The 10,740-nt window shown below is 38.4% G+C and overlaps 1 protein-coding gene and 1 non-coding gene across 4 annotated transcripts; both read right to left on the bottom strand.

Annotated features, from left to right (window-relative positions):
• Positions 1-152: 152 nt before the first annotated feature.
• On the bottom strand, positions 153-9,816 carry LOC124871588 (hatching enzyme 1.2-like). Of its 3 annotated transcripts, none has more exons than XM_047371012.1 (9): positions 8,308-9,816; positions 3,132-3,174; positions 2,982-3,044; positions 2,729-2,884; positions 2,506-2,623; positions 2,204-2,382; positions 2,019-2,100; positions 589-713; positions 153-476 (listed from the first exon to the last, which is right to left on the bottom strand). In XM_047371012.1, exons 1-9 carry the CDS (start codon positions 8,452-8,454, stop codon positions 460-462), a joined length of 930 nt encoding a protein of 309 aa, XP_047226968.1. In that variant the 5' UTR covers positions 8,455-9,816; the 3' UTR covers positions 153-459. The 3 variants fall into 3 exon arrangements, with proteins under 3 accessions (XP_047226968.1, XP_047226969.1, XP_047226970.1); XM_047371013.1 differs by having other exon boundaries at positions 2,729-2,869; XM_047371014.1 differs by lacking the exon at positions 8,308-9,816 and adding an exon at positions 3,257-3,366.
• On the bottom strand, positions 8,020-8,092 carry trnak-uuu. Its single transcript has one exon. It is a non-coding gene; the product is annotated as a tRNA-Lys (tRNA).
• Positions 9,817-10,740: the final 924 nt, after the last annotated feature.

Below are 10,740 nucleotides of genomic sequence, written 5' to 3'. Positions count from 1 at the left end.
TAACTAAAAATAATCCAAGGAGGCATTATTTCAGTATAGACTGAACTGGTTCTCTACAAGTCTAATGAACTACAAATATTTCTTTATTTAATGTTATCACCATAAATCCTCAGGTACCTTAACATATTGCAATAATAAGGATGCAAGCAGGATTTTTGTGATTCATAAACATCTTTATTGCAGTAAGTGAGCAGGGGAATTAAAAGACTACATAAAACAGGTCAGTAAAGTTCAACTCATCTTTCACTGTACAACATCAAAGGCTTATGCCAATTCTGTCTAATAAACCATTAAATAGAAAGTCTCATTTTATCAAATACAAGTTCAGCTACACAGAATAACCGGTCAAATAAAGCTTTATTAGGCGATTGTATTAAGATATTCCTGCAGGAATTTCAGCAGCAATGTATCATATTTGCTTTCAGAGGAGTCCGGCTTCACCTCGGCTCGGTTCGGGTACTAATCATCATTCACAGCTGCAGAAAGAGACACAATGAAGCACTATTTAGCTTTTGTTTACCTACTCTTAAATGTACATAGTAGCTCTCAAATATATGCTAGTGGTTATTTATTTTTTTCTGTACGAACCGCACTGATAAAGTCTGTTGATTTTCAGCTTGTCAACGTGACTGAGAGACGATGCCTGTCCGAACTTGACGTTCCTGCCGTTCTTTGGGACGATAGTTGGTTCTCCGCCCATCGAATAGGCATACCTTAACATAGAAATTTACAAGTAAATCTCACTAAATTAGAATATCATGAAACATGTATTTATTTCTGTATTTTAATGAAGTCGGAATCTTTTATTATATTGGTTTATTAAACACAGATTAAATTATTTGAAGCATATGTTCCTTTTTTGATGATTATAGTTTAATTTAATAAACACCCAAAAATCTGTAACTCATTTTAACATATAAGACCAATAAAAACAGATTTTTACTAAAAGGTTTGTCCATGTACTGTACAGTATATGCAACCTATACTTGTCCAGGGCTTCTTTTACATGAATTACTGCATTATTGTCATGGAGGTGATCAGCCTATTGCACTGCGTGGATGTGAAGGAAGTCCAGGTTGTTTTAATAACTGCTTTCAGCTCTTCTCCATTGTTGGGTCTGGTGTCTCTCATTTTGCTCTTGACAGTGCTCTATAGTTTCTCTAGGTGGTTTAGTTCAGGCCAGTTTGAAGGCACACTGATACCATGGTTATTAAACCTGGTATTGGTACTTTTGCCAGTGTAGGGAGGTGACAGCTCCTGCTAGAAAATTAAATCAGCAGCTCCATTAAAACTTATCAGCAGAGGGAAGCATGAAGTGCTCTAAATTTCCTGATAGATGGGTGCACTGACTTTGGACTTCAGAAAACATAGCGGACCAACACCAGCAAATTACATGGCTCCCCAATTAAGTATTGACTATGGAAACTTACACTGGACCTTAAATTTTATGTTTCTATTCTTCCAGACTCTTCGTCTGAAAAGAAGACTTTGGACCACAGAGCCACAGTCTAGTTCTTTTTCTCCTTAGCACCAGGTGAGATTGTTCTTACATCGGCTCTGGTTCATGAGAGGACAAGGAAAGTGACAGTTGAAGCCTGTGTCCTGAATATGTCTGCGTGTGGCAGCTCTGAAAGCCCTAACTCCAGCTGCAGTCCACGATTTGTGCATCTCTCCCAAACTCTTGAATTTGCTTTGCTTGCGCACCACACTTCTTCCTTCCATTAAACCTTCCATTAATATGCTCAATATGTTATCCATATGATTTCCTAGACCGTAACATGGCTGGCCACGACATAACATCTCACTGTTAAAAATCCTTGTTTTTGGTTTTATGTCCTAATTTTTTGAGAAACTAAAGGTTGTCTTTTCATGAACTGTATGCCATAATAATCTAAATTAACAGTTTCACATTTTGAATTTACTACGGTTAGTAAGTTACTTAAATAAAATAATTTGTCGTCATTGAGATTTTCCTCAAGATTGAAATGTGATGCAGTTTTAAAGCAAGTATTACTTACATCCCAAAGTGCATAATTGAGCTGAAGTCATATGGCAGGTCCAAACTATCGGTCTTAAACTTCTCAAAGTTTCTTAACCGATCTGTCAGAGAAAAATAATAATTAGATTTGACTGATTGTATTTGTTACACAGAGCAAAGCATTTTAGATGTGTGTTAAAGGTCAACTGTATCTTTTGAAATTACCCCTCCAAATGTTCGGCCACATGATGGTGACATAGTTGTCCCGGTCAAAGCGCGACTGCTCATGCACAAAGCCTAGAGTATGCATAAATTCATGGGAAATCACTCCGATCTCCATACAGTCTGGATTCTGGAGAGACAGGGTCTGTTTTCCACCACGAGAGCCAAGGTAGGACCAACACCTTCATTTTACAAGCAAGAACATTTGAAAAACACCATTTGATGAATATCTTTTGTAAAAACAAAAAAGACATAATTTATTAAACAATGGCAAATTGTAATGACATGTTCTTGTCATATCTCACCCTGACTTTGGCTGGATGTCGATGTAGTCTCTCTGGTGAGTCCGAGGAACGAAACGGATGCAGGTGCTGTCCTCTATGTTGTCCATTCCCTCCTTTATCAGCTTTGTCTCAATGTCAGCTGTTTATTTATTCAAAGAATGTACACAGGGGACAGAAAAGCTTACTAACGTGGAATCTCTAGAGGCATTTTACAGTTAATAGGTTTACCAAACCCTTAACCCACAGTATTCAGGTGAGAGTGTATAGGCAACATAGACGTGTCCATCCACAGATTTGGACCAGAGGCAGCTCCGGGCGAAGCAGATCTTGGAGCGGCTTCCACTGGACACAGCGATGTCTCCCTCTCTGAGGGTGGTGGAGCCATCTATGACGCGGGAAGCTTATGCAAAAATCATTCAGGGCAATTCAACACAAATTAAAATGTCAAAATATGTTGCAAACTGCACAGACACTATAGAGAATTATAAACAACTCACCATATAACTCGTTTACTTTAATTATTTTATCCATTGCAGTTCCCTCTTTTTTTCCTTCAGGCCCTTGAGAAGAAGAGTTGGACATTATTAGCTGTGCAGTTATTCCAGCTGCATTTATAGAAATATAAAGACATTGTTCAAATAAAGTACCTCTGAAACCAACAGGAACCCATTTGGGACTGAGTAAAAAGTTCTGCAAGAAGAAAAGAAACACAAAGCAGCTGCAAGCAAATTTCTGTAGAACCCCCATTCTCACTCCCATTCTGCATGTTTACCTGAGCATTCACAGCTAAGAGACAAGCTGAGAGCGCACACAGCAGGATAATCTGCTCCATCTTTTCCAGGCAGATCCTTCTTCAGTGTTGCCATTTGGCCCACACTAACGCCCAGTTTTTATAGGCCGCTGTCCGGAGATAATACCCATGATTATCCCAGGTAAATTACTGGGCTGCTGTTATTTGTTTGTCAGTGAGTTTAATCCCCTAATTAGTTTGACTTTTTTCCCCAAAAACAGAATCTTCAACAGGAGCATAATGTGAGGTCCTACATGATTTAATAACAGCTCGACTACAATTTTAATTAAACGGTCTAATGTTTGGCACTGTATCGGTGCAATTTTCGGATTTAGATGGTGTATACGTTCACCGGGAGTACTGTTTTGTTTTCTACTGAAACTAAGCCTACTCATGGTTCACATGCTGTGTTGTGCTGCGAATTTCACATCATAGCATATTATTAGCCACACACTTTGAAACCTCATCTTTTCTGCTGAATAAAGACCGAATTAGTTTATTTTCAGACTACTATACATACAAAATTCCTTATAAGATTTTGGGTTCATATGTATATTTGGAGAATAAGACAATAATAAGACATTGTTGTTGTATTTGCAACTTTTGCAAACTCATTATTTGCTAAGAAAACCATTTACATATTTTCAGCTTTTGATAAACATCTGCTCTTTGATTCAGTGTCTTGCAGAAGCATTCACGTCCCTTGAACATTTACACATTTTGTTACATTACAACAATGTTAAGTATATTTTAATGGGATTGTACAGATCAACACTTGAAAGTAAACCTGAAATGAAAAAATCAATGCATGGTTTAACAGATTTGTAGAACCATCTTTTGCTGCAGTTATAACGGCAAACCGTTTAGGTTGTGTCTCTACCAGCTTTTCATGTCAAGTTTGGTCCATTCTTTTCTTCAAAATAGCTCAAGCTTTGGATGGATAGTTTCTCTGACCAGCAATTATAAAGCCTTGCAACACATTCTCGATTGGATTCAGGTCTGGACTTTGACTAGGCCATTTTAAGATAATTACAGTGCCTTGCGAAAGTACTCGGCCCCCTTGAACTGGTCAACTTCTTGCCACAGTTCAGGCTTCAAACACAAAGATATAAAATTTAATTTTTTGTGAAGAATCAACAACAAGTGGGACACAATCGTGAAGTGGAATGAAATTTATTGAATGTGTCAAACTTGTTTAACAAATAAAAAACTGAAAAGTGGGGCATGCAATATTATTCGGCCCCCTTGCGTTAATACTTTGTAGCGCCACCCTTTGCTGCAATTACAGCTGCAAGTCGCTTGGGGTTTGTCTCTATCAGTTTTGGACATCGAGAGACTGAAATTCTTGCCCATTCTTCCTTGTAAAACAGCTGGAGCTCAGTGAGGTTGGATGGAGAGCGTTCGTGAACAGCAATCTTCAGCTCTATCCACAAATTCTCGATTGGATTCAGGTCTGGACTTTGACTTGGCCATTCCAACACCTGGATGCGTTTATTTGTGAACCATTCCATTGTAGATTTGGCTTTATGCTTTGGATCATTGTCTTGTTGGAAGATAAATCTCCATCCCAGTCTCAGGTCTCTTGCAGACTCCCAAAAGGCTTTCTTCCAGAATGGTCCTGTATTTGGCCCCATCCATCTTCCCATCAATTTTGACCATCTTCACTGTCCCTCCTGACCAAAAGCAGGCCCAAACCATGATGCTGCCACCACCATGTTTGATAGTGGGGATGGTGTGTTCAGGGTGATGAGGTGTGTTGCTTTTACGCCAAATATATCATTTTGCATTGTGGCCAAACAGTTGGATTTTGGTTTCATCTGACCAGAGCACCTTCTTCCACATGTTTGGTGTGTCTCCCAGGTGGCTTGTGGCAAACTTTAAACGAGACTTTTTATGGATATCTTTGAGAAATGGCTTTCTTCTTGCCACTCTTCCATAAAGGCCAGATTTGTGCAGTGTACGACTGATTGTTGTCCTATGGACAGACTCTCCCACCTCAGCTGTAGATCTCTGCAGTTCATCCAGAGTGATCATGGGCCTCTTGGCTGCATCTCTGATCAGTCTTCTCCTTGTTCGAGATGAAAGTTTAGAGGGACGGCCGGGTCTTGGTAGATTTGCATTGGTCTGATACTCCTTCCATTTCAATATGATTGCTTACACAGTGCTCCTTGGGATGTTTAAAGCTTGGGAAATCTTTGTGTATCCAAATCCGGCTTTAAACTTCTCCACAACAGTATCTCGGACCTGCCTAGTGTGTTCCTTGGTCTTCATGATGCTCTCTGCGCTTTGAACAGAACCCTGAGACTATCACAGAGCAGGTGCATTTATACGGAGACTTGATTACACACAGGTGGATTCTATTCATCATCATCAGTCATTTGGCACAACATTGGATCATTCAGAGATCCTCACTGAACGTCTGGAGTGAGTTTGCTGCACTGAAAGTACAGGGGCCGAATAATATTGCACGCCCCACTTTTCAGTTTTTTATTTGCTAAAAACGTTTGAAACATCCAATAAATTTCATTCCACTTCACGATTGTGTCCCACTTGTTGATTCTTCACAAAAAATTTGAATTTTATATCTTTATGTTTGAAGCCTGAAATGTGACAAGAGGTTGAAAAGTTCAAGGGGGCTGAGTACTTTCGCAAGGCACTGTACATGCTATGATTGAAAGCAGTTCACTGTAGCTCTGAGCGTATCTTTAGGTAGGTTCTGCTGGAAGGTGAACCTCTGTCCCCTGCTGTTAAATTTGATTCAATCCATTCTTCTTATAACTCCAAACAGGTTCTCATTTTTCTGAAGAAAAGCATCCCCACAGCATAATTCTACCACCACTGTGCTTGTTGGGAGGTAGTGTGTTCAGGTTGTGTGTTTTTCCACCACAGTGTTTGGTGTGTGTCCCCTGCATGGCTTGTGGTGAACCACTAATGGGGATCTATCTTTTTTCAACAACAGATTTATTCTTGCATCTCTTACATACAGGATAAATTTGTGGGGTCTATGACTAATCGTTGTCCTTTTAACAGATTTTCCCTCCTGAGTCGTGCATCTCTGCAGTTGTCCAGAGTTATCATGGGCATCTTGGCTTCTTCTCTGATTAACACTTTTTTGCCCGGCCTGTTAGTTTCGGTCTTGGGACACATTAAAAGGCTGCAGGACACCGTCCCTCAAGGACTGGAATTTGACATCCCTGGTTTAGGTGGACAGCCATGCCTTGGTAGATTCAAAGTTGGGCCATACTTACTCCATTTTCAGATGAGAAATTGAACAGTGCTCTATTGGATGTTCAAAGCTTGGGATATTGTTTTATAACCACAGCCCTATCCCTGACTGGCCTGCCGTGTTCCTTGGTCATCATGATGCTGTTTGTTCACAAACTTCTGAGGCCTTCACTGAACAGCTGGATTTATGCTAAGATTTAATTACACACAATGGACTGTATTCATTTAATCCAGTGACTTCTGAAGACAGGTATTGCACTGGATTTTAGGGGTATTACATTTAGGCGTATAAGAGTAAAGGCTGCTGTATCCAAATAAATGCATGCCATGTTTTTAGATTTTTATTTGTAAAAAAAACAAACAAATTGAAATCCTTGTATACTTTTCTTTTTTGTTTCACAATTTTCTATTGGTTTCTCACATAAAATCCCATTAAAATACACTGAAGGCTGTGATTAAAAAAATGACCAAATATGGAAAAGTATAAGACTTTTGCAACCTTGTTATGTAGATATTTTCCATTTTTGTACTTGAATGTAATTAGAAAAATATCTGAAAAAATGTTTTATGATCAGGTGTATGTTCCATCAAGGGTTTTTATGATCTTAGAGTTTATCAGTGAACCCTAAGCTTTACAGGTTAACTGCTTTAAAACCTGTTTAAATATTACGTAAAATGGTAAAGTCAGTGATAACATTGTTTTTGATTAAAGCTGGTTCAAATAATCTGATTTTCATCATTTTAAAATCCGTTTTTAATTAAAACCCCAATGGATGCCTCTCCTTTTTGCAGTGTGTGGGATGCAAAGTAATTTGTACATATTTGTTTTTTTTTATGCTTGTGTAATGTCTTGTCATTTTATAGTTATTTTAATTGTTTATTTCTGTTCAGTATACAAAGCATTTTCTTTCTGTATCCCATAGTTGTGTAACACCTCCCTGTCTCAGTAATGTGAATTATGTGAGACCAATAAATCATTACTTTCATTCTAATGAAACGCTTTTAGACTAACGTCACAGCTCGACTCGCAATGTAATGGAAGAAAGGAGGCGAGATTAATAAAGATTAATAAAGTAACCAAAACAATTGAAAGAGTTGTGGTATTTGGGTTTAACTGTTCCCAGTCACCATCCGAACCCTCCTCACCAGAAACACAAGGCGCAAACTGTTTTACTTGTTGTTTTTGCGCTATTTACAAAAACCAGCCGCCACAAAGACAGCTTCTTCCCCCAGGCTGTCTCTCATGAACACCTTATAGCCTAAGTAGTCATCTACTCTGTTGTGAGACTTTTTCTTTTCTTTATATATTAAAAAGATCGCAGAATGTACACATACATATAGAAATCTTTATTTTATTTCCTCTGCAGTTTATATAGTTGCGTAAATGTCTGTACGCTGTGAACACTTGAATCCGAAGTCAGATTCTTTGTTTGTGCACACAATCTTGGCCAGTAAAACCGATTCTCAGATGCTAAAAGAGAAACACAGAAAATGCAAAGGAAAAAAAAAAAAAAATCTACCGCCCGAACAGGGACTTGAACCCTGGACCCTCAGATTAAAAGTCTGATGCTCTACCGACTGAGCTATCCGGGCTCTACATAGATATACGGAAGTGTCATTAATAAAGCGGAAGTCATGAGTCATGCATCGGTATTCATTTTTTAACCTGTATGGTGACAGCAGACCGCGAGAATAATGACAGCGTTTTTTGATCTTCAGGAAGAAACATCTGTAAGTTGAGTTGTTGACGTAAAATTGTATGTTGACAAGTTGCTTTTAACATGGAAATGGTTAGTAAAGAAACATACGCTTTTCTCTTCTAGAAACAGATTAAAGAACTGCAGCGTGCTGTCAGTGAAGCCACTCAGGAACTGGAGGAGGTGCGGCAGGAGAGACTTCGAGCCGAGGAGGAGACCGCCCGCTGGTACCAACTTTGTGCTCCGATTCATCTTCATACCGCTGTTGCATTCCGATGACTGCTTTTAAAAACATTTTGACAACACTTTTCATACCCGCTACTATCCTCCTGACGTCATTCCGCAGACGTTAAACGTTGCACGCGATTGGTCCATAAAGAATACGTCAGCAAGTCCGCCATATTGTTTGGTAGCAAGTTTATATTGGAGACCTGTTTGACTCGGGGTTCTTCGAATTGAGGAAACATTTAAGTTTACGCTCAACTAGTTGCGATTAATAGTTTTAAAATACATCAATTTGAAGCACAATGTCCTTAACCCTCCAGGTTCCCCTCATTTTGTGTTCGACGTGCGTTCCCGGGACACACAAATGTGTAAATTAAGATTGAATCCGTATATTTTATTAGTGTCAGCAAATTGTAATACTTTCTAATAGATTCCTCATCCCTTGTATGCAAATAGGACATTTGTTGGGAATTATATAAGCCTGGAAGTGGCAACATTTTGCTGCAACTCTGAATCTGATACATTTTAAATTTTTGGGCAAAATCAGCGATTTCCTTTTACCCTATATGTAAATTGGTAGATTTACATCACATGAAAAAACATGTAACGTAAACAAGCACTTTGGAAAGCAACTAAACTTTACCAAATGTTCGACGCAAGGTGTCCAGGAAAATAAAATGTTGTTAAAACGTCATAAAAAAGACGATAGAAGAATGCAAGTAAAAATAGCAAAATAATAAAAATAAACGCAATATAGGCTAAAAATCTAGATAAAGGAAAGGTTGGAAAAAAAATTGTCTTTGTTGCATCTCTGCCTGCCTGGAAATGTCCAACTCATTTATTTATTTACCTAGTTCAGGGAAAAATAGCTTGATATGTCTTCTTGAAATGCAGCAAAAGAAATGTAGCTTTTTCTAACCTCGATATTTTAAACTGTGCAATTGGAGTGTTTTTTTTAATATAAATCTTGAGGGAGGGTGATCCTATTAGTATCCAATTAAATCTATGGTATTAAGAACCTCTGTAATAACTTCCAGAAACTTCCTTAACAACAAACGTGTTTTAGCTAAGATAAGCAGTATCTTTGAGTGGAACAAAAGCACACATGCCTGTTATTTTTCTTATCAAATGTAACAGAATCTGCCAACTAAGGTTGTTGCTGCATTCAGCAGTAGATGGACCTCAAAATCCACAGAAGGTATTTCTTGACATGTTTTGGCAGGAAGACGACCAATGAAAACAGTGTTTTTTTTTAAGAAAGGCTTGCTGAACGGGCAAATAAAGTAATGAAAAAGGCACCCAGCCACAAATTACAAGGCTTTAAGCATTTTCAGTCATTAATTTGGTTTAATGTCAGATTACTCAGATCTCATGTGGGTTTTAAACTCTGGTTTCATCTGCAGTAAGAGAGAAATTGAGCTGAGAATGGAGCTGGTGATGGAAAACAGTGAAATAGTTAATGCATTGCACCAACTAGGAAATCTTCTGGAGGAGGAAAAGCATCGGTTAGAACAGCTGGATGAACAGGCTGCCTCACACAGGTAACTGGGAGTGCTGTTTGCTGAAAGAAAAACCTATAAGTTAACAAACTGACAGTATACGTTGACTACGTTTAAGAAATCAAAGGAGTGTTTTGGAGGAGCAGAGCAAGAGTGCTTCAAGGAAGGTCCAAAGTCTTACTGCTGAAATCCAGGAGGTGAAAGAGCGCTTGGCAGAGCTCAAGGCTTGTGATGGTGCAGGTATAGAAAGTTTTCCGGCTGTTTGTACCCTGCTAAAGGTATATCTAATGGAAATAAAAACCTTGTCCTTCTTTGTTTGCAGCACAAGCTTCATCGTCTGTGCCAACTAGCAAAGCCAAAAGAAAACCAAGAAAATAGTAATTTGGTGTTTCCACGGTGACTTATTTTCTTTTCTGCCTACATATTTTTTTCAAACCAATAAAATGTTTTAGTTTTTATCAAACCAATTTTTTTTGTCCACTTTTCCTTGCATATGTTGGAATAAGAAAAAGTTGTTTGCCAAAGTTCAGGTAATGCCTGAAATCAAACTTCTAATCCAGATTCAAAGTGTGAAGAGGAGAAGTCAGAGTTCGGGAAAGCAAAGAGGAAGTATTACATTTTTCTTTTTCATTAACGAATAAGCTTTAACATGTCAAAATTAGTTGCTTTATGCAAACCATGACTAAAGGTCACACTGATCACTAGATGACAAATAGGTCAAAGGTGATGCTGGGCTTGAAACAGGTTTATTTAAAAACTGATTTGAGCATTATTTCCTATTTTTCCCTACACAAGAAAAACACATAATGACAAAGTGAAA

This window comes from Girardinichthys multiradiatus, chromosome 7, assembly GCF_021462225.1.
Source record: "Girardinichthys multiradiatus isolate DD_20200921_A chromosome 7, DD_fGirMul_XY1, whole genome shotgun sequence".
NCBI classification, from domain to species: domain Eukaryota; kingdom Metazoa; phylum Chordata; class Actinopteri; order Cyprinodontiformes; family Goodeidae; genus Girardinichthys; species Girardinichthys multiradiatus.
The sequence above is the reverse complement of the archived record's forward strand: the minus strand, read 5'-3'. Positions and strand labels throughout refer to the sequence as shown.

Bases quoted from the DNA above. Each gene is read 5' to 3' on its own strand.
- LOC124871588 (XM_047371012.1), bottom strand. From the start codon at position 8,454: ATGAAGATGAATCGGAGCACAAAGTTGGTACCAGCGGGCGGTCTCCTC. The intron at 3,175-8,307 runs GTATGTTTCTTT...TTCTTCTTGCAG, and splicing joins TGTTTCTAGAAGAGAAAAGC to AACTTTTTACTCAGTCCCAA. The intron at 3,045-3,131 runs GTACTTTATTTG...CTTCTTCTCAAG, and splicing joins GGTTCCTGTTGGTTTCAGAG to GGCCTGAAGGAAAAAAAGAG.